The sequence below is a fragment of the Psittacula echo genome, assembly GCF_963264785.1.
Source record: "Psittacula echo genome assembly, chromosome: 11".
Taxonomy (NCBI): domain Eukaryota; kingdom Metazoa; phylum Chordata; class Aves; order Psittaciformes; family Psittacidae; genus Psittacula; species Psittacula echo.
The window spans coordinates 18,633,209-18,660,791 of NC_137746.1; the positions used below are offsets into that span (position 1 = coordinate 18,633,209).

Sequence of the window (27,583 nt, forward strand, 5' to 3'; positions counted from 1 at the left end):
AACAGTTACAGGATTTAACAGAAGGAAATGAAAAAAGCATTCAGAAACTCCTGTTTATCCCCTGTACTGTGTACTTGTGGGTGCCTGTAGGTAATTCCCTCTACAAAGCTGGCAGATGACATCAGAGAAGAGCTATATTTCTAATTGACTTTTTTACATTTGTATGTATTCTGAAAAGATTTATTTACTTAAATCTCACAACTCAATACATCACATTGAATAACAACTTGATGACAGACTTGCTGTAACATATTCACATTGCCATGTCTAAAGAAGAGATGGCCAGAATGAGACAGTAGTGAAAACTATGAGATGTGATAAGAATTTAGAGCTTAATCAGAATTGTGAAAATAAAAGTGCTGCTTTTCAAAATGGATTACCAAGAAGGTGTTTTGTTAGGAAGAATTTTCATATACCAAGGAAAACATTGAATTTAAATGAGTTTCCATTATTTCAATTTATCTATAAGTATTTCAGACCTGATAATATTTCAAGGTTCACAGAATTCTAATTTATGATAAAATAAAATCACACTAAATCTAGAAGTGAGAAAACGGTCATGAGCTTTGAGAATGGATTTGAATGGGAACCAAATCACATTGTTAAACTAATTTTTAGAAATTAAGCCTCCTCTGTGCTACTTAGAGGTGCACTAAGAGTGACAAAATACATTTAGTATTACAAGAAAAGGGAGAGGTTTGGGTTTGGTTTTATTACAGTGATATAAATTGTGATAGCATCTCAATATTAAAAAAAAATAATCAGCTTTTGGAGTTGAACTTCTGTTTTGTAACTGTATCAGGGAAAAAAACTTTAACAGTACTTTAAATAAATTCAGTAGTCTGTGCATCACGAGTTCCCTCTAATATTGCTAGGCAGAAATGGATAACATCTTATGCCAAGAAATGTCTTGTTTTACGTAGTATCCTGCCAACCTGAAACCATATCAGAAAGTGAATTTCTCTTGAAGTATAGATTCTTGTTACTTCTTCTTCAAGATGAATACCTAGCAGGTTATTGATCTGCTTCTGAAGGACACAGTGTTTATTATGTAGGAAACCACTGCTGGCACAAGCGTGAGAAATTAATGACGGTTTTGTAAGTGTCCACACTGTGGTGCTGAACCAGTGGGGCAACTGTCAATCTATATGATAATGCATCCCCAAACTTCATAAAATCAGTGATGTGAAGAAGCATTGATTTTTGAGCTAACCAGGATTTGTGAGACAGTAAAACTAAAACTCTGTGTATATAATAGTTGCTTCTTACTTGCATGATGTTTTTTTTTAACCAACCAAACATACAGAAACCCTTATCACAAAATCCTGTCCAAGTAAAAATGAATTCCAGATGCTGGTTTGTTTCTTGCATGCTGTTTGATCACGTCATTTTTTCTCTTATTAACATAATTGTTAGAAAAATTACCTATTCAAACTGGACTCACTGCACTGTATTTCCAATTACTTAACAATTCACTTATTACAAGGAGGAAAATGAAATGCAAGCAAGCAAACTCATTCTTTTATCAACCTCTGCAACAGTATGTATGAAAGTAGGTCCTGAGATGAAATTTTCTCAGACAAAAAGTGTGGCACATTGCTTACACTGAAATGGAGGCAATCACCTTCAGAGAAGCAAATCCATGTTACAGAATGAATCCCACTCGTTCCATAATGCCAGAACTTCCTTAGTCAGGTTTTTTACTTGAAATTATGCACAGTAACCTTATCAGAACTACACTAAAAAGTCAATGGGACTTGTCATATCTTCTGTGAATTGTATTCTTATTTTAAAAAAATAGAAATCAATTAATCACTGATTCTTTCTAAAATACTGTCTTCCTTGTACAAATCATTATTAGTAAATATATATTTCCTCTTTGGTTTTGATGAAGAAACATATCCTGCTCTGCCTGCGGAGGGGAGATGCTACTTAAAGATTCAATTTAAATCAACAAAAAAAGGCTGCTGTTACAAACAGAATCAATTGTATTTTTCTAAACTTTTTTTCTATCAATGTAAAATCTGTACTTCAGTTTGGCCTTGCTTGCTTTGACAAGCAGTTGCTTGTGTTTCTAGTGCTCAGCTCACTGCTTTTGTTCAAACCAAGACAACTATCAGTAAGTACAGGGAGGAGCCTAAAATAAACATCTAAAAAAACTCCTCTTCTGAGAGAACCTAACAGGTAACAAATTCAATTTTATCACAAGTAATATGCGTAGAGAGAGCTGCTTTCATTAGCTTGTATCAGCTGCTTGAATAGTTCTGAGGCTATAACATTAGGGAGATTCCTCTTCATCTTCTCAGAACATCATGTACCAGACCCTTCACTTCATATTTTAACCAAGCGAAGTTGGCACCTTCATCACCCTATAGGATGGAGGTGCAATTCCTGCAAATCCATTTTTACGATTTTTCCTGTTTAGTTTAATTCAAAAATATGTGAGCACAGAAAATTCCCTGGTAAAAATTTTTAGCTGAGACATTTGAACATCATGGCTGTGGGTTACATACATTTGAAAGGACAGCTGGCTTCACGCAGTCTACTTGGAGAGTCATCCGATGCCTAGGTGTTCTGACCCAAGTGATAGCTGCACTGTCTAAGGTTTCATTTCTATGAACTTATTAAACTATATGAAACAGAAGTGCTTTGCCTCAGTCTGATGCAGAGATTTGCTTTCTAAATGCCCCACAATACTTACCTATAATCAAACAGCAAGTTAATTTTACTTTTTAGAAAATTCGGAGATGAAAAAACACACAAAATTAGCACCACTGTCACAGCTACTGGCATATTGTAGATTAATGGTATTGTAATTACTTCAAGCTGTGTATAAAAATCACATATGAAACTATTTCTCTTAATAAATTTATTTCTGCTTCTCATTGTTAAGTTTGACTTAGTGTACTCTGAGCACATACATCTGTGAAAGATTATTGCATAGAAAGTAAACTGCAAGATAAACCACAATATCTATTATATGATATAGAGGTAATAGAGTTTCCTGATATCAATGCTAAAAAAACCCTCCAACATTAAAAAGCAGCTTTAGTCAAACTCAGAAAAAAAGGTGAACAATTGACCTTTAAAAGAATCCTCATATATTATTAAGTATTATCACATTCTCATACATGTTCATTAAGAATATATTGAAGAAAAAGGCCTACCGTTCTCCTCATCTGACTTATTTTCATTGTCAGAGTCGGTAAGCGTAAGAGCTGAGTTTTCACGACTTGACAGACCGGAACTTCGCCTGGATTTGATTCCTCTTCCCCACAGCCTGATGGCATGCTCTGGAGACATTCCTCCCTCCGTGTCCGAGTCAGCATCAGAGCCCGTGCTCAAGGAATAGCCTTGATGGAGTATTCCTATGTCTGAGCAGTAGCCGCTTCGATGGGGAGAGGGTTCACAGATTCCTAGTTCTGCAAGGGTGAAGTTTGTTCCTAGAAGAGCAATAAAAAATGCCAACTTAAATGAAATAATTTAAAAGCTAAGGGATTTTTTTAAAGTTTGAAAGTAACAGACCTTTTTAATTTCTCTTAACTATGCTGTATGCCAAGCCTTTGTAATGAATTACAGAGATCTCTGGTGCATGGATGTAAAAGATGGTTAAAATGGATGAAATACACAAAACAAAGATAGGAAAGATATCTAAATTTTAGATTATTATTTTGGACCCAAATAATTAATCACTTAGGTATATGATTACCATAAAGCTGGGGACAAGTGCTGTTGATTTGACCTGCTTTATGATGTACCTGTATGTGTAGGACCAGAGCACGAGCTTTGGAGCATTTGATTACTGAAAAAGAATTTTTTCTAACAAAGCTGATTTTCTCCTATACAAGTCTTCTATCGAGGTAGGATTTTTAATTCTAGTATTCATATAGTTTCCTATTTCATAAACCATAAACACTTATTTGGGCAAACAGAATTTACCAGTTTTGCACTTTCATGTTTTGTGAGATTGATAGTTTAATATCTGCTCTCAAAATCAGACAGACCTTGTCATCACTGTCATTGTTTTTTACCTTTTTTCCCCATATTCCAGAAGAAAGTGTGCATCGATACCGAAATCAGGAGGTCATTTGGCTTAAAGGCAAAACTTTGAGGAACAATGTCAAACCATGTGACCCATAGCAGTTAATAACGACTCAGTGGAAAAAGTCTCATGCATTTTTAAAGCACATGGAGGCCCCCTGGGTTCTCAGAAAGTGCAGACTTGCTGGCTGATTTTGGCTTATGTACTTGCTTCCTACAGTAATGAACAGGATGGTAAAAAAAATACACGGAAATATTTACTGGTCTCTAAGGCTTTTGAAGGTTTTGAAAGCCAAAGTGGATTTATCTTCATTACATTGGGCTAAAAATGAAGAACAAAACCAGGCTGAAGTTGCTCGCAGTATAACTGCCAATTATTTATTTTCTTAATTCATGGGGAGACCAGATTTGTGGTCTATGTTTCTTAAACAGTAGGGTTTTTTTGTCCAAAAGCAGTTTATATTTTCTCCCCTTCCTCTGTCTATGTATCTATCAGAATGAAGGTATACAGAGGAAATTCATACACTAAATAAATAACACAGCCAAGTGTCATCAATTAATAATCTTGTTAACTGGTTGTTTTGTGTATTTTTAAGTATTACAACTTCTTTCACAGATTAGCCAGGAAAGATTGTATGGTATTAAGAGAGTGGCCAACAACATCAGGTATGTAAGTATCACAGACAGGATGCTTCTAAAGAAATGAAGTGTGTAGTGGTAATGTTTGAAAGAATATACAAAGGCTGATATTAAAAAAGTCAGCTCTCTTTCAACATTAAATTAACCCAAACTCTCCTAGCTAGGGGAATATCTTAATCTGCAATTTAGTATTTATTCTAGTAATCAAAAACCTTGTGCTTTAGTCAAAAGCACTGAACCGAACAGTCCTAAAAATGAGCTTCTCAAGTGCACCTCAGTCTACAGATCTTTTGCCTTTTTTTAAGACAAAAACCCCAAACAAACAAAAAAAGAGTAAAAAGTTCTAGAAGCTCTAGCATGACAGATGAAACAAAGTTACTTTTACAGAAAAGGTGAACTCTAATAATGTGCACTTTCAGAAGACATTTTAATAAAAGCAGCTCAAATGATTACAGTTTTGGTTTAGCCATATTGGCAAACTAACCCTAGACTCATAAAAAAGGTCAAAATCAACCCAATATAAAAATTATATTAAAAAATGAAGTGAACTGAAGCCTAATAGCCTCACACTTTCTGACTTACACAGGTAGAGTCCATGCTGACATTAGATATATGCTACAATTACCAAAGTTATCATGAGTGAAGTTTTTCAGGTTTCCTTCTTTGATGGTGGCATAGTGTCTACAAATACACACAAATTATAAATACATTAATCATAGAATCCTAGAATGGTTTGTTTTGGAGAGACCTTAAGGATCACCCACTTACAACCCCTGCCACTGGCAGGGACACCTTCCGCTAGAGCAGCTTGCTCCAAGCCCCTGTGTCCAACCTGGCCTTGAACACTGCCAGGGATGGGGCAGCCACAGCTTCTCTGGGCACCCTGTGCCAGCGCCTCAGCACCCTCACAGGGAAGAGCTTCTGCCTAAGAGCTCATTTCCATCTGCCACTCTAAAGCCATTCTCCCTTGCCTGTCCCTATAGGCACTTGTCAAAAGCTCCTCTCCAGGTTTCTTGTTGGCCCCTTCAGGCACTGGAATCTGCCTAAAGAGAAGGTCTTCCTGGAACCCTCTCTTCTCCAGATTGAACAAGCCCAACTGTCTCACTCTGTCTTCATGGGAAAGGTGCTCCAGCCCTCTATATTAGCTTAATTAAGCTGTTTTACATACACAGTAAAACATTTTAATGATATTCTGTGGATTTTAACAGCCATTAAAAGCCCAAATTATTTCACTCTGATTAGCTTCCTGTATTGACATCAAAATCAGACTATAAAATCCAGTGCAAAAGATAATCTTCAGAGAAAGTCTCACTTTATTTGTCTCAGGAAAATGGCAAAGGAAAATGGTAGAAAATACATTTCTACATTTCAGGAAAATACAGTATTCACAGAAACCATTCACCCAATTGAGTTTTATTATCTGACAACTTGGAATCTTCCAGAAACATGAAGAAAAATATTTGAAAACTGACCAAATAAACAAAATGGAGAGGTGGATCAGATCAACTCAAGAACGTAATCAGAATCAGGCTCCGAGCCTCTGGGAAAGGATTTTCTATGCTGCTTCTCAGAAATCTCCTTACAGTCTTACCACTGAAAATCTTCAGCATCCTGATGATAGACATGAAATATTTCAGCGATTTCCCTCTCTACTGAAAACATGTTCTTCTCTGGTAGACTCTAAATTAGTTTTATTTATTAGTTTTCTGTATTCGCTTCTGCAAAATATTATTTGAGAGTGTTCAGTAAGACAGCATGCAACGGTAAAATAAATTGTCCTTGGATACCCATGGATAACCACGTAAGAATGCATTTTGGAGATTTTTTCACATCTGTATACATACATAGATTTTATATATACATACAAAGCATTTTTCATATGTTAGATCTAAATATATAAAAATGTATCTATGTATATTATACTTCCTGACGCCTTATAGCCTTTAATTTGATGTAAAATCTGGAGAAAATGAACTCAAATCTTAAAGGTATTTTCCAACCTAAATTATCCTATGAAAAGGAGATAGAAACACTAAAATTATGTTCTGTAGATTTCTTGATCTGTATCATATTCTCCTACATGCCTTGTTTCCCTAAAATGAAACTGCCCACACCTCTCAAATAACATATGAACTTTCACAAAGATAATATTATCTTATTTGCTCATCCATTACTGCTTATTACGGTATTAATGGCCACTCTTGTAAATTCAGAGGCAGGATAAATATCGTTCTGGATGCACAGAAATCACTTATCCAACAACTCATAGCATAAAGAACCCTACTATTAATTGGCAAATAAAGCTGAGTCTCACAAATAATGAGAAAATATCTAACTTGTTTCGTATCCACTCATACTGACAGCATACTCCATATGGAATCCCAATGACAGAAAGGTCACAGGACCAAAGCACCTTTCCTTGCTGCCACTGCTGGTAGAAACTACAGCACCTATGAGCTGCAGTGAGTAAACACAAAGCCTGGCATGGGGTTCAGACTGAGAGTCTCTTTCAAGAACTATCTGCCTTACAGCTCTTTAAGTGATTAGGAAATCAGGCAAATCAATCCCTCCTAGAAGAAAAGCAAAAGAAGGAGAGCAGCAGTACCTGTTGTTTGCCATATCCTGGGAATTCAAATTGTACTGCTGTGTATTCAGAAATCTGGCCCCTGAGCTGAACTGCACTACTAGCACTAACAGTCAAGGCAGATGGATGGCTTCTCACACTGTTGTAAAGCATACTCCCTCTCTAGGGCTTGCACGGAGTTGGGAATAATTGCATTCTCCTGAAACTCCCCTTGCAAAGTAGGACTGAAATGTGCAGGCAGAATCCATTCTTTCACATGCACAACTTCACGGTGTTTTCTTTCAGATTCTTATAGCATCTACTACATTGCTGGTGACATGAAGTGGAAAGAGATAAATAACATCAGATCCTTACAGGTGGAAAAGAAACCTCTTTCTCTCAAAGAACACACCACATACACATAAAAATAGTCACTAGGTTTTTTGCTTTTTAATATGCAAACTGAGCTTACTTGCCCGAGTCCCAGTCCCTTCATCCACACCTGCAGAAATCACTAGCCTGTTTTCATTAAAGAACAGCAGTTAATACCAGCTGCTCCCTTAAGGTGTATGTAATCTCTCATGCAAAAATAGACCAGTAGTATACTAGTTTAGAAATGTAATATAATGTTATGTACTTGATCATCATTGTCCATAACCTACATGCTGTGAATAGTCTCTCAATAGAGTAGAAAAGATGTTTTCCTTTTAATTAGCACATTACTTCTATTATCTTTTGAGCATTATTTAGTATATAAATACTTCCTAAAAGTGTGTTTAATTCAACGATGTACAATTCCACTCATTAGCTAAGACTAGAAAGCATTACCATACAAGCAAAGGTTATTTTCACCTAACCTCTAGGCAGAGGTCTCATTTGGGTAATTACAAATTGCATGACTTGCCCTTCTGAAGATTAATCTAATCCAGCTGTGATCGCTACAAGCTGCCTCAGAGGAAGATATCTGAACCAGTAATGCACAGATAGGAGAAATCTGCCTGCAACACTAGATCAGCAGTTCAAAACTGGTCTAAGTCTAAAATCAAAAGGATAAATATCACTTACATTCTTTGCTACTATAATCAATTACAAGAAGTAAAGATAACAAGAATACATTTAAGACATCCCATTCTTGCTCAGAGTTTTGCTATGCTCATAGCTATAATGATTTTTGCTGGCACAAGTACCACAGTTTAGCTCCAATCTGAGGTATATGAAGAGGTCGTTCTTTTTAACAAACTTCAATGCACACTTCATTTTCCTCAATTCTTTATGCATTCATTTAATGACAGGGAGAACAGATGATTAAAATCTCATTTTTTAATCTACTTACCATACTAATTTTTAACATTTAACCTTTTTTCTCATCTTTTTCCATTAAAACACTGCCATCTTTTTAATCCTTCTCTGTATTTCACCTGTTTCTATATTCTATACTACTCTTTTCCCATGGTTAAAGATCCTGTTCTACAAAATGTTTTACTCAATTATGTTTCTAGTTCTGCACTATAAGATACTCTGAACTGACACTCCAAACCTAAGCTGAGGGATACACGACTTCTTCCTGCATTTTTGAAGCTTTTCTACTGTATCATTTATGCTTAAAAAAAAAATAATAATGCACGCTTTTTCTTTTATAAATGCCCATCCTCCTCCCCCTTGATACATCATTATAAAATACACTGGATCTTTCTGGTGGTTTAAGTGTACTTAAATCAGAAGTATCTTTCCTGTGCAACAGACAGGAATTTTAACCATGTAATCACAATGAATAGCCTCTGTGGCAGATTTAATATTAGCATGAAACACGCCTGGAAAATTCTCTCTTAACATCATTGATATTACAATGACTGCGGTATTCCATTTCTGAAGAAAGCACAAATTCAAAAAGAAAAGCACAAGGAAAATGTGAGCTCTCCTTTCACTGTGATCCACCCAAGCAGGGGAAACATCCTGTGCTTCAGGAGGCCAGGTAAGGAGGAGGTGATACTGCTGCTGTAGCCATGAGACCCACTGCCCTGCAGAAGTTTATGGGCTAGCTCTTCCTTCCTTTGTAATATTCACAAATGATATTACATAAACTGAACTATTTACTTGAACTCTCCAACACTCTTATTCACTACCTATCCAGCTTTCCCTAACAGTCCTTTGGTAGCACAGGGAAGGGGAGCATAAGCTCCTGTAGGAACAAGCTCTTCACTGATCAAACACTAAAAATATCAAAGATGGATTCCTCAAAAATTAGGAAATAACAGTAATGAACAAGCTATACCCTGTTTTAGGTTTAAAAACCTAGACCTGGAGGTTAACAAGAGCAGAGCCACCTACATGTTTCTGTCACTGCCTAGTAAGAAGATTCACAGATGACATATTTTCGTTTAAGATTATTAAATTCCAGGTATTGCTAGTGAGGAAAGCTAAACATTTTATAACTAAACGAATGTGAACTTTAACAACTTAATGATGATAAATCTTACTTTCATAGAGCATATTTGTGACAAAGGCATCAGGAAATGATTTATAGATGTTCCTCATTCAGTCTTTATATACCAATACAAAATACAATATTTTTAATCACTTCACATTTCCTACGGTTGTACTGAATGCAGCCTCTGAGAATATCTCAAACACTCTATCTTCACCTCCTTGTGAGGTGAGCTTTTATCATCCCCATTTTATAGCTTTTATAAGGGAAAAGAGAATAGAACAGCTTCCTTCCAGAATACACACTGATTTTGGCAGAACAAGTACCACCTAAAAACTATATTTCTGGCATCACCTTATGGTGATGAACTTTTTAATGATACGCTGGTTTAGGTCAAAGTATGCATTTGTTGTTTTCTCCTCAAATGCCCATTTTGATTAAGGACAAAATCACATTTGGGAGGACAAGCAGATGGAGCTCGGTGGCAAGCATGATTATTATTTATTATCTACCCAGCACAACCCAGGTTAAAATGTAATTCTTCAGGCTAACATTTTACTTTCTTACGCAGTCTTTACTGTAAGCTTTCCAACTTTTTCAAGCTCTAAGGAATTCTAAAAGGAGAACAGCTTCATATATTACAAAGAGATGAGCTATTCTTGCAGATCCGTCCATTCTGAAACCTGAAGGAGACATGAAAAAAACCTGTGCAATGCTGAAAGCAATTGCTCTGCTCTCCTCCACTGCTGCGCAACTCTGCATCCTGCCTGGTGCACTTCTCCTCCTCCTCACTGATTAAGTGCCAGCAGAAAGCAAAGTCAGGGCTGCTACTCCCCTGTTATTCCCGGCATTGGTGCTCAGCAGCAGTCCAGGAGGAACAGCTATGAGTCCTGCTCAGCCCCGGCACTGCAGGCCAATAGCAGCTCCTCAGCACACATGCAAACTTCACCAGTTCCATACTCAATCTCCAGTAACACTATCGTATTTCATCTCAGATATCTGCTGAAATACAGATAGCAGGGAGTAATTCTCCAAACTCGGAATCTCTTATTTAGAGGATGGAGATACTTCAGAGTTTAATCAACACAATGGCCACGTGATGTTTTCACTGCAGGCAAAATAACATTATTTTCTCTAGCATCATTCACTCAGATACTCCCTGTCCACTCTCCAGACAAATCAACCTGAAGCAGACAGAATTCATGGCAAATTTCAACCTAAATAGTTTGATCTATTGACATTTTGAAGTGATATTATAGGAAATTTATCTAAACTCAAGTATACACGACACATTAACATGCAAGTAAGATCTTCCTTTCTCAAAGCAACTTTAGGCCTCCCCATGTATCTCCTTGTCTCTAATGAAATGCCTCATCTATCATTTAAAAGGCAATGACTGTTTTGCAATCAAACTAAAATTAAAAATCAACAGGGTTTTGTGTGCTGCACATGCACAGTGCATACCTCTATTTGCACCAGCATATCCCTCTTCAGTGATGGGCAACCTCCAGCAGAAGTGAAAAAAATCTGCTCTTTTGGGGGCTACTTAGTGTCTAGTGAGGCAATGAGTATGATGGGTAATCAAAACCAACTCTAATCCAATGTTCTGCACTTTCTGTTACAGTGCCAAGAAAGCACGAGAAATGTTTTGTATTTAAAACTACAACAATACACTTTTTTCTTATGTGGACAAGACAGGAAATGCTTCTGCAGACATTCACAAAAGTGTAAAGCCTGCTGCACAGCACTGGGGACTAGCAGAACTAACCTCCACACATGAGAAAGACTGAAAGCAACACACAAAAACTGTGACTGGGGGAAAAAATAGCACAAATTCTGTTCATCAGGAGACAACCACATTGTGGTAAGACAACTGTCCAAATGATCTAATGTACATCTGCAGTGACAAATGGTGCATTTTTAGGATAAAATCTGTACCAATTCACAGCTATGTCCTGTGATAGACTCCAAGAAGAATGTGGTTTTCAATGACTAAAACCCAGTTCTTATTACTTCTTCTTTACAAGTAGGAGAGACAGAACAGAACATGAAGCTTCATGGCAAATAATGATGTTCTTGCTATAAACTTCCCAGCTCCAGTCCAAACACCATCAAGGTAATAGTGGGTTTTGGAGAGGGGCTGGGTTTTTTTTTGATGCAATCTTATGAAAAGGAGTTAGAGTCTGTATTTTCTACTATCAGTCCAAAATGGCTCAAACCGTGAATTAATTTTGTTATATGCCTGTTTGCTTTTTAGAGATCATGAACTTCTAAATAAAACTGACCACAGATATGCAGAAAATATTAAGATTATACTGCATTTATGTACATAAAGTGATAGCTGCCATAAAGAATGCAGAAAGAATTATTTTCAAATCACTTTTTCAGGTTAAACAATCTGCCCAACACCTGAGAATATCTTCTGTCACACTAGCAGAATATTTTTCTATGAAGGAATAACAACAACAGCTCTGTGCAAAACGCAACCTTCAAAAAGGAGTCAGTTTTAAAGATAATGTAAGGAGAGAATGAAGCGCTGTCCAAATAGAGGAGAGCTAGCATTTAGCATCCTTATTGACTGTGCACATGTACAGTTAGACTCATTTGGCACGAAGTAGTGCAAAATTAGACCATGGTTCCCACTGAATCAGTTTCCACCACTAAAAAAAATGGCACGAGTTGCTTTCATTCTAGTCCCGTCATGAAGCTGTTGGTCTTCTGCAGTAAAAGCATTTTAATTATGTCAGAAAAGGACAGGGAGTTCTCCTTGGTCTTCAGAAAAAACCCAACCACCTCAGCTGATCATAAATATACAGATATCAGTACTTTGTGATTAAAACACTGTACAGCTACTAATCTTCATTGATACACAAATCCGAGTTCAATTATTAAGAAAGATTTCTATGCAAACCTGTAGGAAACTACCAGGGGATAAATTAGCTGGTGATATTTTGCTGAATTCATGAAAAACCTTTTCTTACCTTTATACTGTTAAACCTAGATTAAAAAAGCAGTAAAAAGTCACTGTTCATGACTTGATACTTAAACTGTGCTCTCAAGAAACAGGAGAAGTCACAGGTAATAAGCTTTCATACTTTTATAACTGTTTAATTGGGAACTCTTGAAAAGCCTGAATCAGCTGTCATCACTGGTGAAACCTTAATCGTTTTCTTTCATACCTTGCTTCACAAGTCACGAACATGGATACTCCATATTTTATGAAGGTCCCTAGGCACATGTAAAGATTTCTTAGCAGGAGTAGCTGTCAGCTGTTTAGTCACAAGATGCTCCTTCACTGTAAACATGTTACCTAGACATAATGGTAATGGAAATTGTATCCTTTACAGTTGAATAAAAGTCTGTAGATCATTATTCAGCCCAGATCTTCTGTGTTGCCATTCTAAATGACGTTGTTTCTACCAGGTTTTAGAAAAACTAGAGATGCCAGCCTTTAACTCTGCATTTCTAGCACAGTCAGTAGACCAACATGAATGACTCTGTGGACTGATAAAGGAATTCTTCTAAGATGGAAAGAAGAGCTTCCCAAAAAATTCAAACAACTTAAATGGAGCACAATGTGAATAAAAAAAGTGTATTGAGCAAACCCATATAAGCTTTATGCCAAACTTAAAGAATAATGAAATTAAAATAATTTTAGCACTATAATTTTGAAGAAAAAGATATATAATATAATCAGGTATTAAGGAAAATAGATTAAGCTCTTTGAGACAGTATAGCTTATAAGAAACAGACACAACCATATTTTCTTTATTCATCTTTCGTGTTCATTATATGAAGAGATCAGGAGATGTTTTTATTTATTTGATTGAATTATAAATTACTTTCAGCTTTTCATTTTTAATCCTAGTAAAATAATTAGTTATTTTCACAGACAGTCAGTTGTGGTACTACAAATGGAATAGTTGGCACCAATTCAGATTACTATTGGTCCTGAACTTTGCTACCGATGAAATACATACCCTTAATACAGGATTTCTTTTATTTACCAATGACTATAATTTGTAGACTGCATATACAATCACGAAGGCAGAAACTTAGTGTGTCATGGCCATTCTGGCATGTACCATAGCTATAGGCAACGCCACAGCAGATCCACCAAATCCACTGCTGGAGCCGACTGGTCTTACCAGGCTTCTACAGAACTGTGTAAGGAAGAAATGCCTCCTCCCGTGCACCTCTTTCCCTTCCCTACAGTGGCATTTTCCACATATACAAAACATGTCTCTATTCTGATTTTCTTTTTGCCAGTCACTGTATACCCAAGTCCAACATCTTCAGTTCAGCCTGTTGCATTTGGACCGCTGCTGGCAGGTGCATGCTGTTCCAACATGCTCTTCCTACCTCAGAAGCACAGCTCTGCTTGGGTAATGCAACCTGCTTCTCTAATTTATCTAAACTTCTATCTGTTCCAGTGTTTTAGAAACTATGTCTGGTTTTATAAAACTCCATTTCAACAGTTGTTGCCCTTCTGTTTTCCTTTCCCTTCCATTTTTGTCTAAGATTTGAAGGACTGCTGGCACTGCCTTTCACTTGGTTAATGACAGAATAGAGATGCAAATGTGCCAAGTGGTAAATTAAGCTCCAGCCATCACTTCAGCATTGAGTTTAACAGATAGCAGCGCATGATCCTTTGAAGAGGCAATATCAAGATATCTCAAATTTATGATTTTGTCAAATCTTTCATGTGTGGGAAAAATGCTGTTCCTGAATTTTAAAAACTGATTTTAAAAACTGGCTTTCCCTCACTAGGTCAAATATTCTACACAAGAAGAGTTGTAATAAACCCCCCCATTTTTCTGCCTAACCCTTCCCCATTGCTTAGTTCTGCATTAAAAAATCCTCAGTCTAAACCCTTCATGAGGTGTTATTATTAGGAGATAACACAGTAAATACTACAAAGAGAGCCAGACCAAAACTCAGTTCATTTGAAAGAGAGTTACTATGTAGGCTGTGTTATCTGACTATTTTTAACACACACACACACGTCATCTCACTTCGTAAGTGCCTCTACTTACTTCATAAATGCCTTGCAGATCAGGTAAAATGATCAATTCACATCTCACTGATAAAGGTCAAGTATACCTAGGTACATATGATGCCATTAATTTATTATTAGTAGTATTACTATATTATTATTATTATTTATTTTGCAGACTCCAATTATAGAATTCTTTGGATTTAATAAGAAGGAGATTAGATTGGAATATTCATTAATCCTCACACTATTTCACACTTTTTAACCTACCAACCATTTGCAAAGAAGCATTTTGAGCTAGTTCACATATTTCCTTTTTGGCTATATGGGAGTCACAGGAAGCTTGAAACCTAAAATCAGGTTTGTTTTGAAAGGGCATATGGAGGAGGAAAAGGAGAGCTCTGAAGACTACAGATGGAGAAAGAAACTTCTCTCTCCTACTTACAGGGTACCTTGGATGAGAGTGCGTTCTGCGTCTTGTTTTCCATTATGTGAACAGTGGCAGCAGTTCTGTGGCTGTGTGGTGCTGCTGTACATCCCTTGCCTGTGGCCTTTCAGTCACTGTCTTATCTGAAAAAATGGTTTTCTTAATTACCAGTGTGACATAGCACATGAGCTGAGCCGTCCAGTAGCTTCAGATGGCTTAAGCTACCATGACAGGCTCTGGACACTTCACAGATTTATCCATCACTTTCAGACTGATGAACCTCTGATTCAGCTAAGCATATTAAAACTTGCCAGCATGTCTATTTAAATTTCAGATTTGTGGTTCTCAAAGGCATCTGGTTGCTCTATTTTCTTCCTTGTCATCTCTTTAATGGCTTCAGAGCAGGGAGCAAGCACACATATTGGAAAATTAGCCCTGATTTCAGTTGTCGTACAACTTAGTTTTGTCACAGAAACCGAACACAGCATATATTTTATGGCTTTTTTTTAATATGCTTCAAAAAAACCCAAACCCCTGGGAATTCGGAAAACAATGTGTATGGGTGTATAATCACAGGGAAAGCTATTTCACCCTTCAATGAGAAAGCCAAAAGTAAGAACCCTCAAACCAAACAAGTGAACAACCCAAAAGCTTCCAAAGATTTCTGGTCTGGAAAGTCAAAAGTGAAATCTCTAGCCGGATAACCAGAAGTGTCCAATACTGATCAGCTGTGGTCCTCTAAGTTATTTTAAAGATGATTTTAAGAAGTCCAAAGCTGGGGACCCACAAATCAAGCCATTTAAAGTCAACTGTGTTCACTGTAGAAGGAAAAGTACTTTTTTTTTGCTAAAGCGAAAATGATCTGCACAAAATCATAAAAAGGTATGAAAGATTGCCTGGGAAGAATTAAGCACTGAACTAACCATATCCCTGCTGATTTCTTTGAAAATTACAAGTATGTAAGAATATGCTTGACAATGAGCTCTAAAGTGAAGTTACTTTTAAAACTAAACACAGGCTACCATGCATGGACACCATGTACCACACACCCTGAAGAGCTACTTGCCCAAGTGAATACTGTGCACTGACCACATGCACATCAGGGTTTTCCAGTGTGGATTAGCAGGCTGGAGCTGTAGTGCTCCTCTTACCACTGCAGTCTCTCATCTCCTCCATCTCACAGGACTGGCTTGACCAGTCACATCCAGCCAGAATTAGCAAAGCTTCACTTTAGAGGGCTGGTAGCAGAACATCGCGAACCGAAACAACGATCGTCAGGTATATGACCATCCAACCCACTGGAGCTAGATGAAAATGAGAAACACTGTCATTTTGTTTCCACTTCACTGAAAATTTTGGCTTTTTATCTTTGACCTATTTAACAATACCTGCCTCTCCAGCGTTCCTCTGCAGGCACAGCACACAGCAAATGAGGAATGCTGCCCCAAACTGGTCTCCATTGCAGGCTAATGCCACTGCTCTTCTTTTATCAGCTTTCAACACTTCTGTTATCAGCAAATTGCCCTTTTTGGAGGGGGGAAAGAACCCTACAGAAGTCTGCTTTTATGAATGCCTCAAGCCTTCAAAATTAACAGTGAGAATTTCATGGTCACTGTATACTCCTGTCTTAAGAGCAGATGTGGCACTGTATAGTTTTGGCATTAAGTACTGCCAAGCTTCTTTTCAAGCAGAGAACTATTTATCTACTTAACACAGAACATAACCAACTTTTGTAAGTTTCATATATTACATTTATTTCAAAATGCTTGGCATTATTAATCCTTTTTATATTGTTAATATAAAGATTCTACTTCAAAACCTCAAAACCCCAGAAAGTTTATTTTTTTCTCTCTTTTTTGCATTGCATGCACTGATGAACTAGCCTGCTCAGCAAGCATTTAACAGATTAGACACTTGAACATGGTTTCAGGCAATGCTCTCTCATGTTTCTGCGTATAGCCTGATAAACACTTCAAAGTAAACCGCTCATAAATATGAAATGAAAAGCCAAGAAGTCGTTATGCACAGCTTTGAGATACAAATCTCTTTATTCCCCTCTGAAGTGGAGTTTGATTGGCATAATGAGTCATAGATCCTGTCCAGGGACACACTGCCTTATCCCCTTTTCCTCAGGAGACAGGGAGTCTTTAAAGAAATCCACTTCAGAACTTTCTGATAGACAGCTACAGAAAAGTTGAGCACTACACAAATGTATTATTTTGTATTAATACCTACTTTAACAACTGTGACATACGTCAAAGATTCATTCCAAAGCCACGAACAGGCCCCAGCATCTAGCCCTTTCAAAGGAGGCCAAACCCAAGGTGTATATTTTATCCCAGTATTGCTGACATGGCAATGCAGACCTTGGATCTGCAAACAAAGGAAGACTCTTGGAGCCAGGGAGGACCCTTGGTGAGCTGGGGACTGTGCCCTGCTATGGCAGGGATCTCCATATCCACTTGGCTCATCTGCCAGCTTGGGGAACAACAGCTCCATTCCCAGCCATTCAGGAATGGCTACTGCTAACAGAGCTTCACAAAGACACAGGTGACCACTTCTGGCTTGGACTAGACCGCCTCACATGTTCCCTCTGACACTGCAATAGCAGATGCTGACTGCAAAACTGCATCACACGCATTTGCAGCCCAGACCTCTCCACTGCTAGGCTCTAGCTGACAGACAGAGTGTACCTCAGGGGAGAGAAGGAGACGAAAGAGGAAAGGGGAGGGGAAAGATGGGGAGGGAAGGTGAGGCCCAGGGGATGCTATCACCCCAAGGAAGTCTACATTGCTAAAACCCTCATTAGAAGGCACATTTGTCAGGCACAGACCCCTTATAGACATTTTCTGTACTTCTCAGGTCTGTTCTATAAACGAGATTAAGATTTCCCTGTGAGGAGGGGCAGTTAAAATCTTCTAGCCTGAAAAAGCTCTGAAATGCTAATTTAGATACTGATGTTGAAAAATGATAGCCATACAAAAAGGACAAAAACTATGGCATGTGTAATTGTTGGCCACTGCTATTCCACAAAAAGTTAAGCTTTAAGCCACCACAGTGAAACTGCTAATCAGTAGCGCCATAGACAAAATTATGCTGTAATAAATTGCTACCCTACAATGTTCTATTCACAACCTGCATTTGTAGTATTTGTGGAGGTTTTTAGAATGAATCCAGCAAATATCTGCCCAAATTGAGATGCAACTTCTTGCAATTTATTTGCTAGCCATACTGTATGCATTAAATTTTACATCGTTATCGGCTTTTGTTATTCTCTACTCCCTATGAAATAACCATATATACAAGATCCACCACTCACAACTTGGCTTTTTTTTTGTTAATGGTAGCGCTATTCTTAATGTTAGATATGAGGCATTCACATAAGTTATAAATACATCATTAAGATTTAAAAAGCAACAGTAAAAATTATCTTAATTTGTGGTGTTCAAAATGCACTCAAATATTTGTGCTTTGCCAACACAAACGAAAAGGCTAACATCTGTAAAATAGCATACAGTGAAACAATGAAATGGCAAGAAAACTAGATATCAAAAGAACTGAATTATCTTACATTTAAATAATGAAACATTCAAGCCTAGCTCTGCAGCAAAAGGCTGAAAGGGAGATTTAGAAGCTTAAAATGATGAAAAAGCCACAATGTGGTATCGCCATCCATCTACATCCATCTACATCGCTGCCTCTTCTCAGTCCTCAGTGACTGAAATTACCAAGGCATTATTTCTCCCAATGACACATTTACTGTTAAACACTTTTACTGCTGCTACTTCGTGTTTGCAAATTGCAAACACATTTTGACCCTGCCCTATATAGTGTGAGCCCTCTTCCTTCTCCGCTGTTTATGATCACTCACATCTTGAAAGTCAGTCATCTTTACTGGCTTTTCCATCACTTGTAAGCCGTATATATTTACATCAAAATAGTTGAGCAAAGTGGGGAATTGCTGAAAAAGTGAAAAAGTAAATCAAAACTTGTAACTATAAACAGGCATTCTCCAATTTTTTATTTTTTTTATTGTGGATTGCCCTTTCTATGTAAATTAAAAATCTTCGGCCCAAATTGCAATATTTTATAACTATTTTTAGTATTTGTGAATAACCATTATCATAGGTACAACTAAGGAATTATGGGCATGCATCTTGGCACATATCTGAACAAACTATCATCCCCAATCATTAATTTTAACACAGGTATTATTCCAGTGTACTGTTGATAGATTGCCACATTGAAAAACAAAGGAGGCATCTGAAATATTCTGAATTAACGCCAGCCTTCACAAGATCTTTTGCAGCACTCACAATTTCTATGTAATTTAATTTAGACATACAAGTAAAATTAGATATTTCAAAAAAGAACTAGACGCTAAAATAAACAACCCTTCTTGATGATAACTATGTTAGAAATAAAGTGTGTTTCCATAAACTAATATTATCTTAAGAAATTATACTTCTGTTACTGAGCTTTCATTACAAGATGTGAAATATTTTGATGGGGCATCAAGAGGCCTTAAGTATTCTGATGAGGTCCAAAAAGCACAGCTGTCAGTCATACCCTTGGCTCTGTCAGTCACATCAGCACACTGAAAAGAAGTCTTCTCCAGGATAAGTGCTCCTCAGAGATCTGCAGTTGCTGCTTGACCTACAGCTGAAAGGCAAGTGCTTTGCTCACTAGATCTATTAGCCCTTTGACTTCATTCATTCACCAGCTAATATAAATACATTGCTGAAGTGAGTGATTAATTCAATTTCTTCAGAGAATGTGCTAAATTCTGGAAGTCTTTAGTGAGACTATCCACAAAGGCTCCAAAACATTCATATAATTAGTTATCAATTACAGAATTGCAGTTAGCAATCTGGTGAGAACCACTACATTTTTAGATTTTTTTCTTTTCATCTTCTCTCCAAGAATAGCCTTTCCTTACTGCCCACAGCTTCATTTAACAGAGACACTAGATCAGCTTTCATCTCCATCTATCTTTATGTAGTTATCTTTTGCACTGGAAGCCTGTTCAACAAATCACCATTGTCCCATTCCTTGTTCATGCTTTCCAGGTTCGACATCAATGCAACAGCTCAAGCAATAGATAAAGGAACAAGACTTCCATTAAAAACTGTACAAGTTAGACAACTTAAAACAGCAGAAGAAACCATAGAACACTCGTGAACATACTGTTGAATGCCAGCCTTTCCCTCCATTGCTGGAAAGAACCAACAAATATTTAAAATTACTTAAGTTACCAACGTGCAGCAGGGAGTCTGGAATCTGACCTCACAGTCCACTGCTTTAACATAAAAAATGCTTTTTTTTAAATTCCATATTTAAGATATATCTTGGCATCTTCTGAGGCAAGTATGGCACTGTGATGAAAATATTAGACAATGCAAGTGTTCAACCTAGAACAGGAAGTTCCCTTCCAATCATGTTAACAATCTTTTTCATTTGTAGCCAGATAGAGAATATATAGTAAGTTTTGATTTCATCTTTTCAATTTTGTAATTAAGGCTTATATTAATCAAACAAATTCCACAAAGCTGGACATAATGGGGTAAACAAACCCACAATATATTCTAGAAGCATTCTAAACAGAATGCTTGAATCTCACTCTGTGGAGAGAAAAGAAGGAATACTTCTGCATGTGTTATGATCAATTCTAGTTTTACCTACTGGAACAGTTATAACTGTAAGAGAGAGGCCGTATCTGCTCCTCCACTCCCCTGATTTGCCTTAAGCTTCACCAGTTTTCAAGACCCCAAACCAAACCCATACACAAGAATGCCACACACACCCCAGCCCCCCAACACCCTGAAGCCTGCAAAACATGCAAAGACAAGCACTTTGTGTTTAAAGCAGTGGGTAACGCAGCCATCCCTTTCAGTATTCACAGAGCAGTTGCAGCTTAGTCCAGAGAAATGAGCAAGAGTATTTGCAACTCCTGCGGTACGCATATATTTACAAAAAATTCTTCCCATTTATGCCATTAACTAAAAAATACCAAATTAGCTAAAAATTTCTGATAAACAGTCAAACATTCAACAATGTTGTAACCAGAGCTTGTTTGAAAGCTAGCAATCAACTGGAAGAATTAGAAGTCAAACTAAAAAAAGTAAAATATATGTAGCTATATGCAATTTGGTTGCCATTTTCAACAGTGACAACTGGTTCTAGTAGCCTCAACCCAGGAAACAACCATAAATGGATAAAAATACAAGATAAATGATAAACTGATAAAATGAGGGCTTACTTGGACAACCTGCACTGCACAGTGTCTGTGCAGTGACTAACAATAGCCTGAGCTCAATGTAACTTGAAGGATGCCTCAGAAAGACCGCATTTCATGGAAAGCATGATCCTTCCTACACAGTATGCACTGCACTATGCATTTAGTCCTTTGAGAGCTTTCAGGATGAAAAGACTATAGTTATTACTACCATCATTATTATTAATGAAAAGTACACATGTAAAATTAGGTTTTGAACACAATGTTTTATGGCCCCTATTTGTCTCAGTGGACATACGCCATAATGGCTTTAACAGACCTTTAACACTCACTGACTAATTAATCTTTACACTCTGGACCCAGCACTGAGTTTTATTCAGTATGGAGGAGAAAATAGCATCTGCGGATTGGGCTTGCAATGTCCACTGCATGAATAAATTGTCAGGCTGCAGGAAGAGTTAGTATTAAACAGCTCCTCTCCTCCCCTCAGTACTCCTGTAACAGCCTTCACCAGCCACTGAAGCTTCCCCTCACAAACTTCTTACATACAATTTATTTTTATTTCCTAAAGTGACTATTTTCAACCTTACAGAGACTCAGTCTTCCAAACACATTGACACTGATAGAAAAAATATATTACAGGGACTCAATATCGCTTTCAAATACAACTGCACTTCCAACACAACCAAAGCCTGCACAAGCAAATTCTGCTTTCCTATAGAGAGCACAAACGAACCATACAAATTAATAGACCCCAGCAATTCGTCAGAAAAACCTTTAGGCTTCCATTTCAAACTCAAACATGTTCTAAATATGAAAAAGCACAGGGAAAATATTCTGCAAAAAGAAAGCACAAAGAGAAAATGCACCACACAATTTCTTAATAGAATAAATTAAATCTTTACTCCTTTTAGAGGAATTGTAAAGGCATTGTAAAAGAATGAGCATATAGGGGTAAATTTCTCTCATCTTATTTGCAAGAATCAGCTTTAGTCTGTATAGCTTACCTCAAGTCTTGCCATACTTCAACTGTAAAACCAGGCAACCAGAACTCCATCTTCAGGTATAAAAAATGAAACATTATGTGTTTACTAGTCAAGCTTCAGTGGTAGAGACTTCATCAGGATGAAATTATTAAGGATTCTAATTGTTTTTTTCTAGGATAAGTATAGTTAAATCCTGGTAACACTATTCAAGAGCATGACATCTGTTTTATTCCCGTAGCTAACTTCAAGAATAGCTTATTCCATTTCTTTCACGAGTAAAATTATATTAGGAAGGCCTTATGAACTGCAGCACAATAAGCAGTAATGATGATGGCACAGCACTCATTTTGAGAGGCAAAAGTGACCTCCCTAGACTGTTGCTTTAGCAAGGAAGATCAAGAATTAGTCATGGTGTATTTCTTACAACAAAGTATTTATTTCTCTGTATGCCTACAGAAATACTACTTGTCAGATTAGCTCTTTTTCCTTTGGAGTTTTGAACCACTTGTGTAGCCAGTCTGCTTTTCACAGCACAGAGCTATTAATTAAAGTCCAGAAGGACTGAAATCTGCACTTATTAATGGTTGGGTAGCCCCAACTAAAGACACATATACTACACCTCAGTCTGCTCGCCTTACTCCCCTTGTGTTTCCTCACTTGTTGAAGCACACTTTCATAAATTCCACAAAATCCTCCCTATCAGTGAGCCATATCCTACTCTCAAGCCCGCTCTAACTGATATCTCAGCCTGAAAAAGGGAAACAGACATGAATCAGCTAGGAAACAAAATCCTCATTGCCATTACAGCTTATGGGTTTTTCTCCCAAAACATTTTCCCATTATATAAAAAAAAGAAAGCTAGTAATGCTCTATGCAGGGACTCGGCTTTGTGAATTAGAGTAATGCAAAATTAAAATAAATAATCTAAAAGTTATTTCTATTTAATTTGAATCCTATTTCTGTATGACAGCATCTGCTATGATAAGAGATCCTGACAGGAACAGTCCGGTCATAATTGCAAACACATGAAGCCGGCAGCTGGCTCTCTTCCCACTTACCTGCAGTCCTCTCAAGTGGGGGAGAAATGTTACTGAGCATTGTGTAACCTTCACTTCTGCTTTAGAATTAAAAGAAACCCTGACATTAAAAAAGTAAGGAATCTATTAGATTAGTTTTTACTCAGATTAACCATTTACCCAAAGGCCACATCTAGCCTAACTTCCTAACTGGCTACCCACTATGCATGCATTTTAAAAGCAGCGTGGTGCGGAAAAGAGTTGTTTTGTGAACAGCTATATCACATTCATCATTAGGACTGAAATAGCCCTAGCTCTGTCCATCAGAAAACTGTAAGCAAAAGAAAAATTCCAGCAGAAGAAAGACTGGAAAATGTAGCTGAATAATTCCAGTCTATTGGTCGAGCTCATCAGGAAGCACAAATAATGATCCACAACATGTCACTTACATGCAACATAAAGGGTATGGTTCGAAGCAGAAAAGGAAGGGAGGTCAGTATTAAAGCAGAAGCTTAACTTTCTTACTGTACTGCCACAGCCTCATCTTCACCAGCATGCAACTTCATAGCCAGGAAAGAATAGGCTGCTGGCTGCTGTGAATTTAAAATGCAAGTCAAAACTAATGTAGTACTGGATCGAGGTGGTATCAGATGTGCCTGGATTCCTTCTGCTTCATGTATGTGATTTGAAAAGAGACAGTGACCCTTGGACCTAAATTTGTTAATGGCACCTCCACACTGGAATAGTAACTAGCTTTTTTTTTTTTTTTTCCAGGCTGGAATAGAAACTAATGGAAAATTGCAATGTAAAGGGCAGGACAAGGGACTCTGATTTGGTTTTTTTGGTTTTGCTACATCTGTGCCGAAAAGAAAATAAAAATCATTGTCAAATGTTTCATAAAACAGGTCAGAGCATATATTCATTATAGAACAGTGCCATTACAGTGCTTATTTATATAGAACATTTAGTTTTACTTGAAACATATCTCATTATTTGGAAGCTCCTGAGCAAAATATTCACACATACATCCCCACTCTCTTATATTGATCAGCAGCTGAATATCATTTGCAGCCATGACTGAGACATGGGAACAGGAGCTTGACTTCTGCTGGGACTTCTGCATTGGATTGCTGCCTTAAAAAGCTTGATAGCCAAAGTCTTCATAAAAACTGAATTATACATATAAATGTGCCTGGGCGAGAATTTAACCGCACAAACCCAGAAATCTTAAGGAGAAAACCTGAAGATTAAATGAATAAATATACCTATAAGAACTCTGATTTTTCGAAATGCAATAGCTTTACTTTGATGTAATAGCTTCCAAAAATCAACAAATGAAACTGAAATAAGGTCACTAAAATTCTGAATAAGAGCATCCCCAAAGTGAATTAATGCAGTTTAGCTACTATTTTAAACTCCTATGATTATTTTTTTCTCAGTGTCTTCATTTAGATACACCTATGGTTTAATTTTCTTGGAGGCACTGATAATTACAAGCATTGTCTCCATAGAAAATGTTTTGACTTTTATGAATGGATTTTTAAATTACTCAAATTATGTATGTATGGCATTGTTTTTGTTTAATCATGCACATTTAAATGGAATTTAAATACTCCTTGCATTCATTTTTTCTAAAGTTCCATGATTTCTAAAGACTTTATCCTGCACTTTACAGGTACGTGAGGGTAACTCATAGTTTCTTGCTTTCTCAATATAAATGGGTGGATAATGAAACTCCTATTCTCTATGCACAGCTGAGGCACACATATAATCTATACATGCATATTTAATATTTCCTATATTTAAGCTACATCATGCTTTGCAAATATACTAAAGTATCACACAGAGAAGAGACTCACACCATTGCCCTCAATGTTACAGATACGAAAGCAGAGCTCTTTAACCAAGTGCTCGCCTGAACACTTAGAAGGGTCATTGGTACAACAGCAACAACCCAAACCCTGCATTTAACCTTATGTTTTAAACCTAGGCTGGCTAGATAATTCTCTAAAAGGAGTATCTTTTTTTTTGATAGTGATATGTATCCTGAATTTCGGAAAAAACAGAAAATCATCTTGTTTCAGGTCTTTAATGAATGCAATGAAAGAGTTTCACTGCTTAGAAGGCTGGAATAGTCTAAATAAGCCAGTCTGGAAGTCTTAGCTACTTCATTTTTTTGCTAAACAATAAATGTTGCACATGGGACTGCAAACTATACTGGTACAAACAATATAATTTGTCAACACCAGTACTGCAAAGGCTTCAGCAACCACCACTGCATATTTGAAACAGTTTTTATTGTGCATTTCAACCACAAAAGCACTCATCTGTGAGAATAATGAAAATCCCTTAGACCCCGACCAAGAGGGTGGCTGAAATATTTGTGCTAGGGCTTCCACGTGTGAAAGGGGAGCATATCCAGGCCATGTTAAATGTTGTCTTTTTTCTTCCCTTGTGATGCACAGACCCAATGGAAAGCTGATTTATGATTAGCCCTCCTGACACCACAGGACACTAGTAAGTAAGAGCATTAATGTAATGAAGAAAATAGTAAATTTTCATTTAGAGTACCACTCAGAGAATCAACACAAAATCCTATCTCTAAAAGAGATCCTGCAGAACAAACACTGGTTTAGCCAGAAAAGCAAAAGACTTCTTGAAACATGCTCAGTCAAGCAGTATTAACTTTTTTTGATGAGTCACCACAGTGAGCAAATGAACCTTGATTCACAATGAAAGGCATAGTTATCCCTGACTTCTGAGATCTTATTCCTGCTTATAAGTCAGTTGGATGACTCCTAAAAATTTTGGCAAATTCAGCTCATTTTTTTCTTCTCTTCTTCCTTTAATTTTCTTTTCCTTTAATTTTGCCATTCATCTCTAGGGTGTGAGAGCCCTCACTGAGCCTCCACTACTGTGTCTCTTGAAGCCTGCCTTTCCTATTTCTTTGACTATCTTTTGTTCTCTCCAATCCAACAGTGTCAGACTTCTTTATTAAATAAATTATATTAATAAAGATGTCAAACTGCTTGAGCAGGAGTAATTCCTATGTTAATAAAACCCAGTAAAAGCATGTCTTTGACTTCACCTTCATATTTCTAAATTCTATTTTGTAACGACAAATAGAGCACTTTTAGCTTTATTTTTCTAAATGATTATTACATTTCTGTGATGGATAAAGGCAATATGTATTTGCCAGAAACACCAGAAAATTAGATGAAGGCAAGACACATGGAATTAACTGAAGTGAAATTCTCCCTTGTGATGGATGGCTTGAAGTTTCACTAATCAGGGAAGTTTGCTTAGAAACAAAATAATTTTTGATTAGTTAAAAAAACATGCTACATAGACAATAAATAGAAAAATCAACAGTGAAAATATTAGCTAATATAAATAAAAATGGATTATTAATCTAAGTGCAAAGATTCTTTTTTTTCCTTTCTCTGCTCACAACCTTATTCCTACCCCCAAGCAACTCACTTAATCTTTTTTCTTTACGCATTTTGTCTGTAAAATGGGAATAAACCAACATAATTTATCCCAATGGCATAATATGTGAGGTAGAGTAAGACAAAAAATAACAAAATCTAAACATCTCATAATTGTTTAAATAGGATTTAGTACACCAGAATGACATATATAATCTTAGCTTTTGTTCTCTTCAGGAAAAAAACCCTGTGAATTACTTAAAATGTATACATTTTTCACTCTTAAGCATTCAACTGAGTCTTTGTCTTCTTCCATTTTATATCATTTTCAGCTACATAAAAGATGAAGCGGATGTATTTCTAGTTGTTATCGTTAGACTTTAATTCTTGGGTAACTCTTCTCATTTACCACCTTTCACCACAAATTAGCATGCACATCAAGACAAGTTCATTATCCTTTAGCGGCCTGTTACGAAGATGAAAAAAGAATTGCACCTAAAGTGCCCTGAATTGTTTACTGGTTAATGAAATCAGTCCTGAATAATTTTAGAGTTCAGAATAATCAGTTTGCTTTTCTTCCTTTCTACTCAAAAAGCTCTGAAAGTAAGATTTACATTCTAAGCAAATAAATGATCGCCAGAAAGTTCCATCATGTTTGTTTTCTGAAGGTAAGAAGGATGTCTATATAAAATAAATAAGAACCACAATTATATAAATAAAGCTACAATATGAATGCGTTCTGGTGTTTCTAAATGCAGTACTTTGGGAAACTGTAGCTGAAAAATTACTCTTAGCATGTAACAATCCCAACTCAGAGAAAAATGTCA

At 36.8% G+C, this 27,583-nt stretch overlaps 1 protein-coding gene across 3 annotated transcripts in view; it reads right to left on the bottom strand.

Moving 5' to 3' along the window:
• Positions 1–27,583, bottom strand: part of TENM2 (teneurin transmembrane protein 2) — a gene marked incomplete at both ends in the record, with an annotated part of 540,785 nt that overhangs the window by 493,283 nt on the left and 19,919 nt on the right. For all 3 annotated transcript variants that reach the window (XM_080627345.1, XM_080627344.1, XM_080627343.1), the window contains one exon: positions 3,168–3,443. In XM_080627345.1, the coding sequence (XP_080483471.1) occupies positions 3,168–3,443 (276 nt within the window). The remainder of the gene's footprint in view (positions 1–3,167; positions 3,444–27,583) is intronic.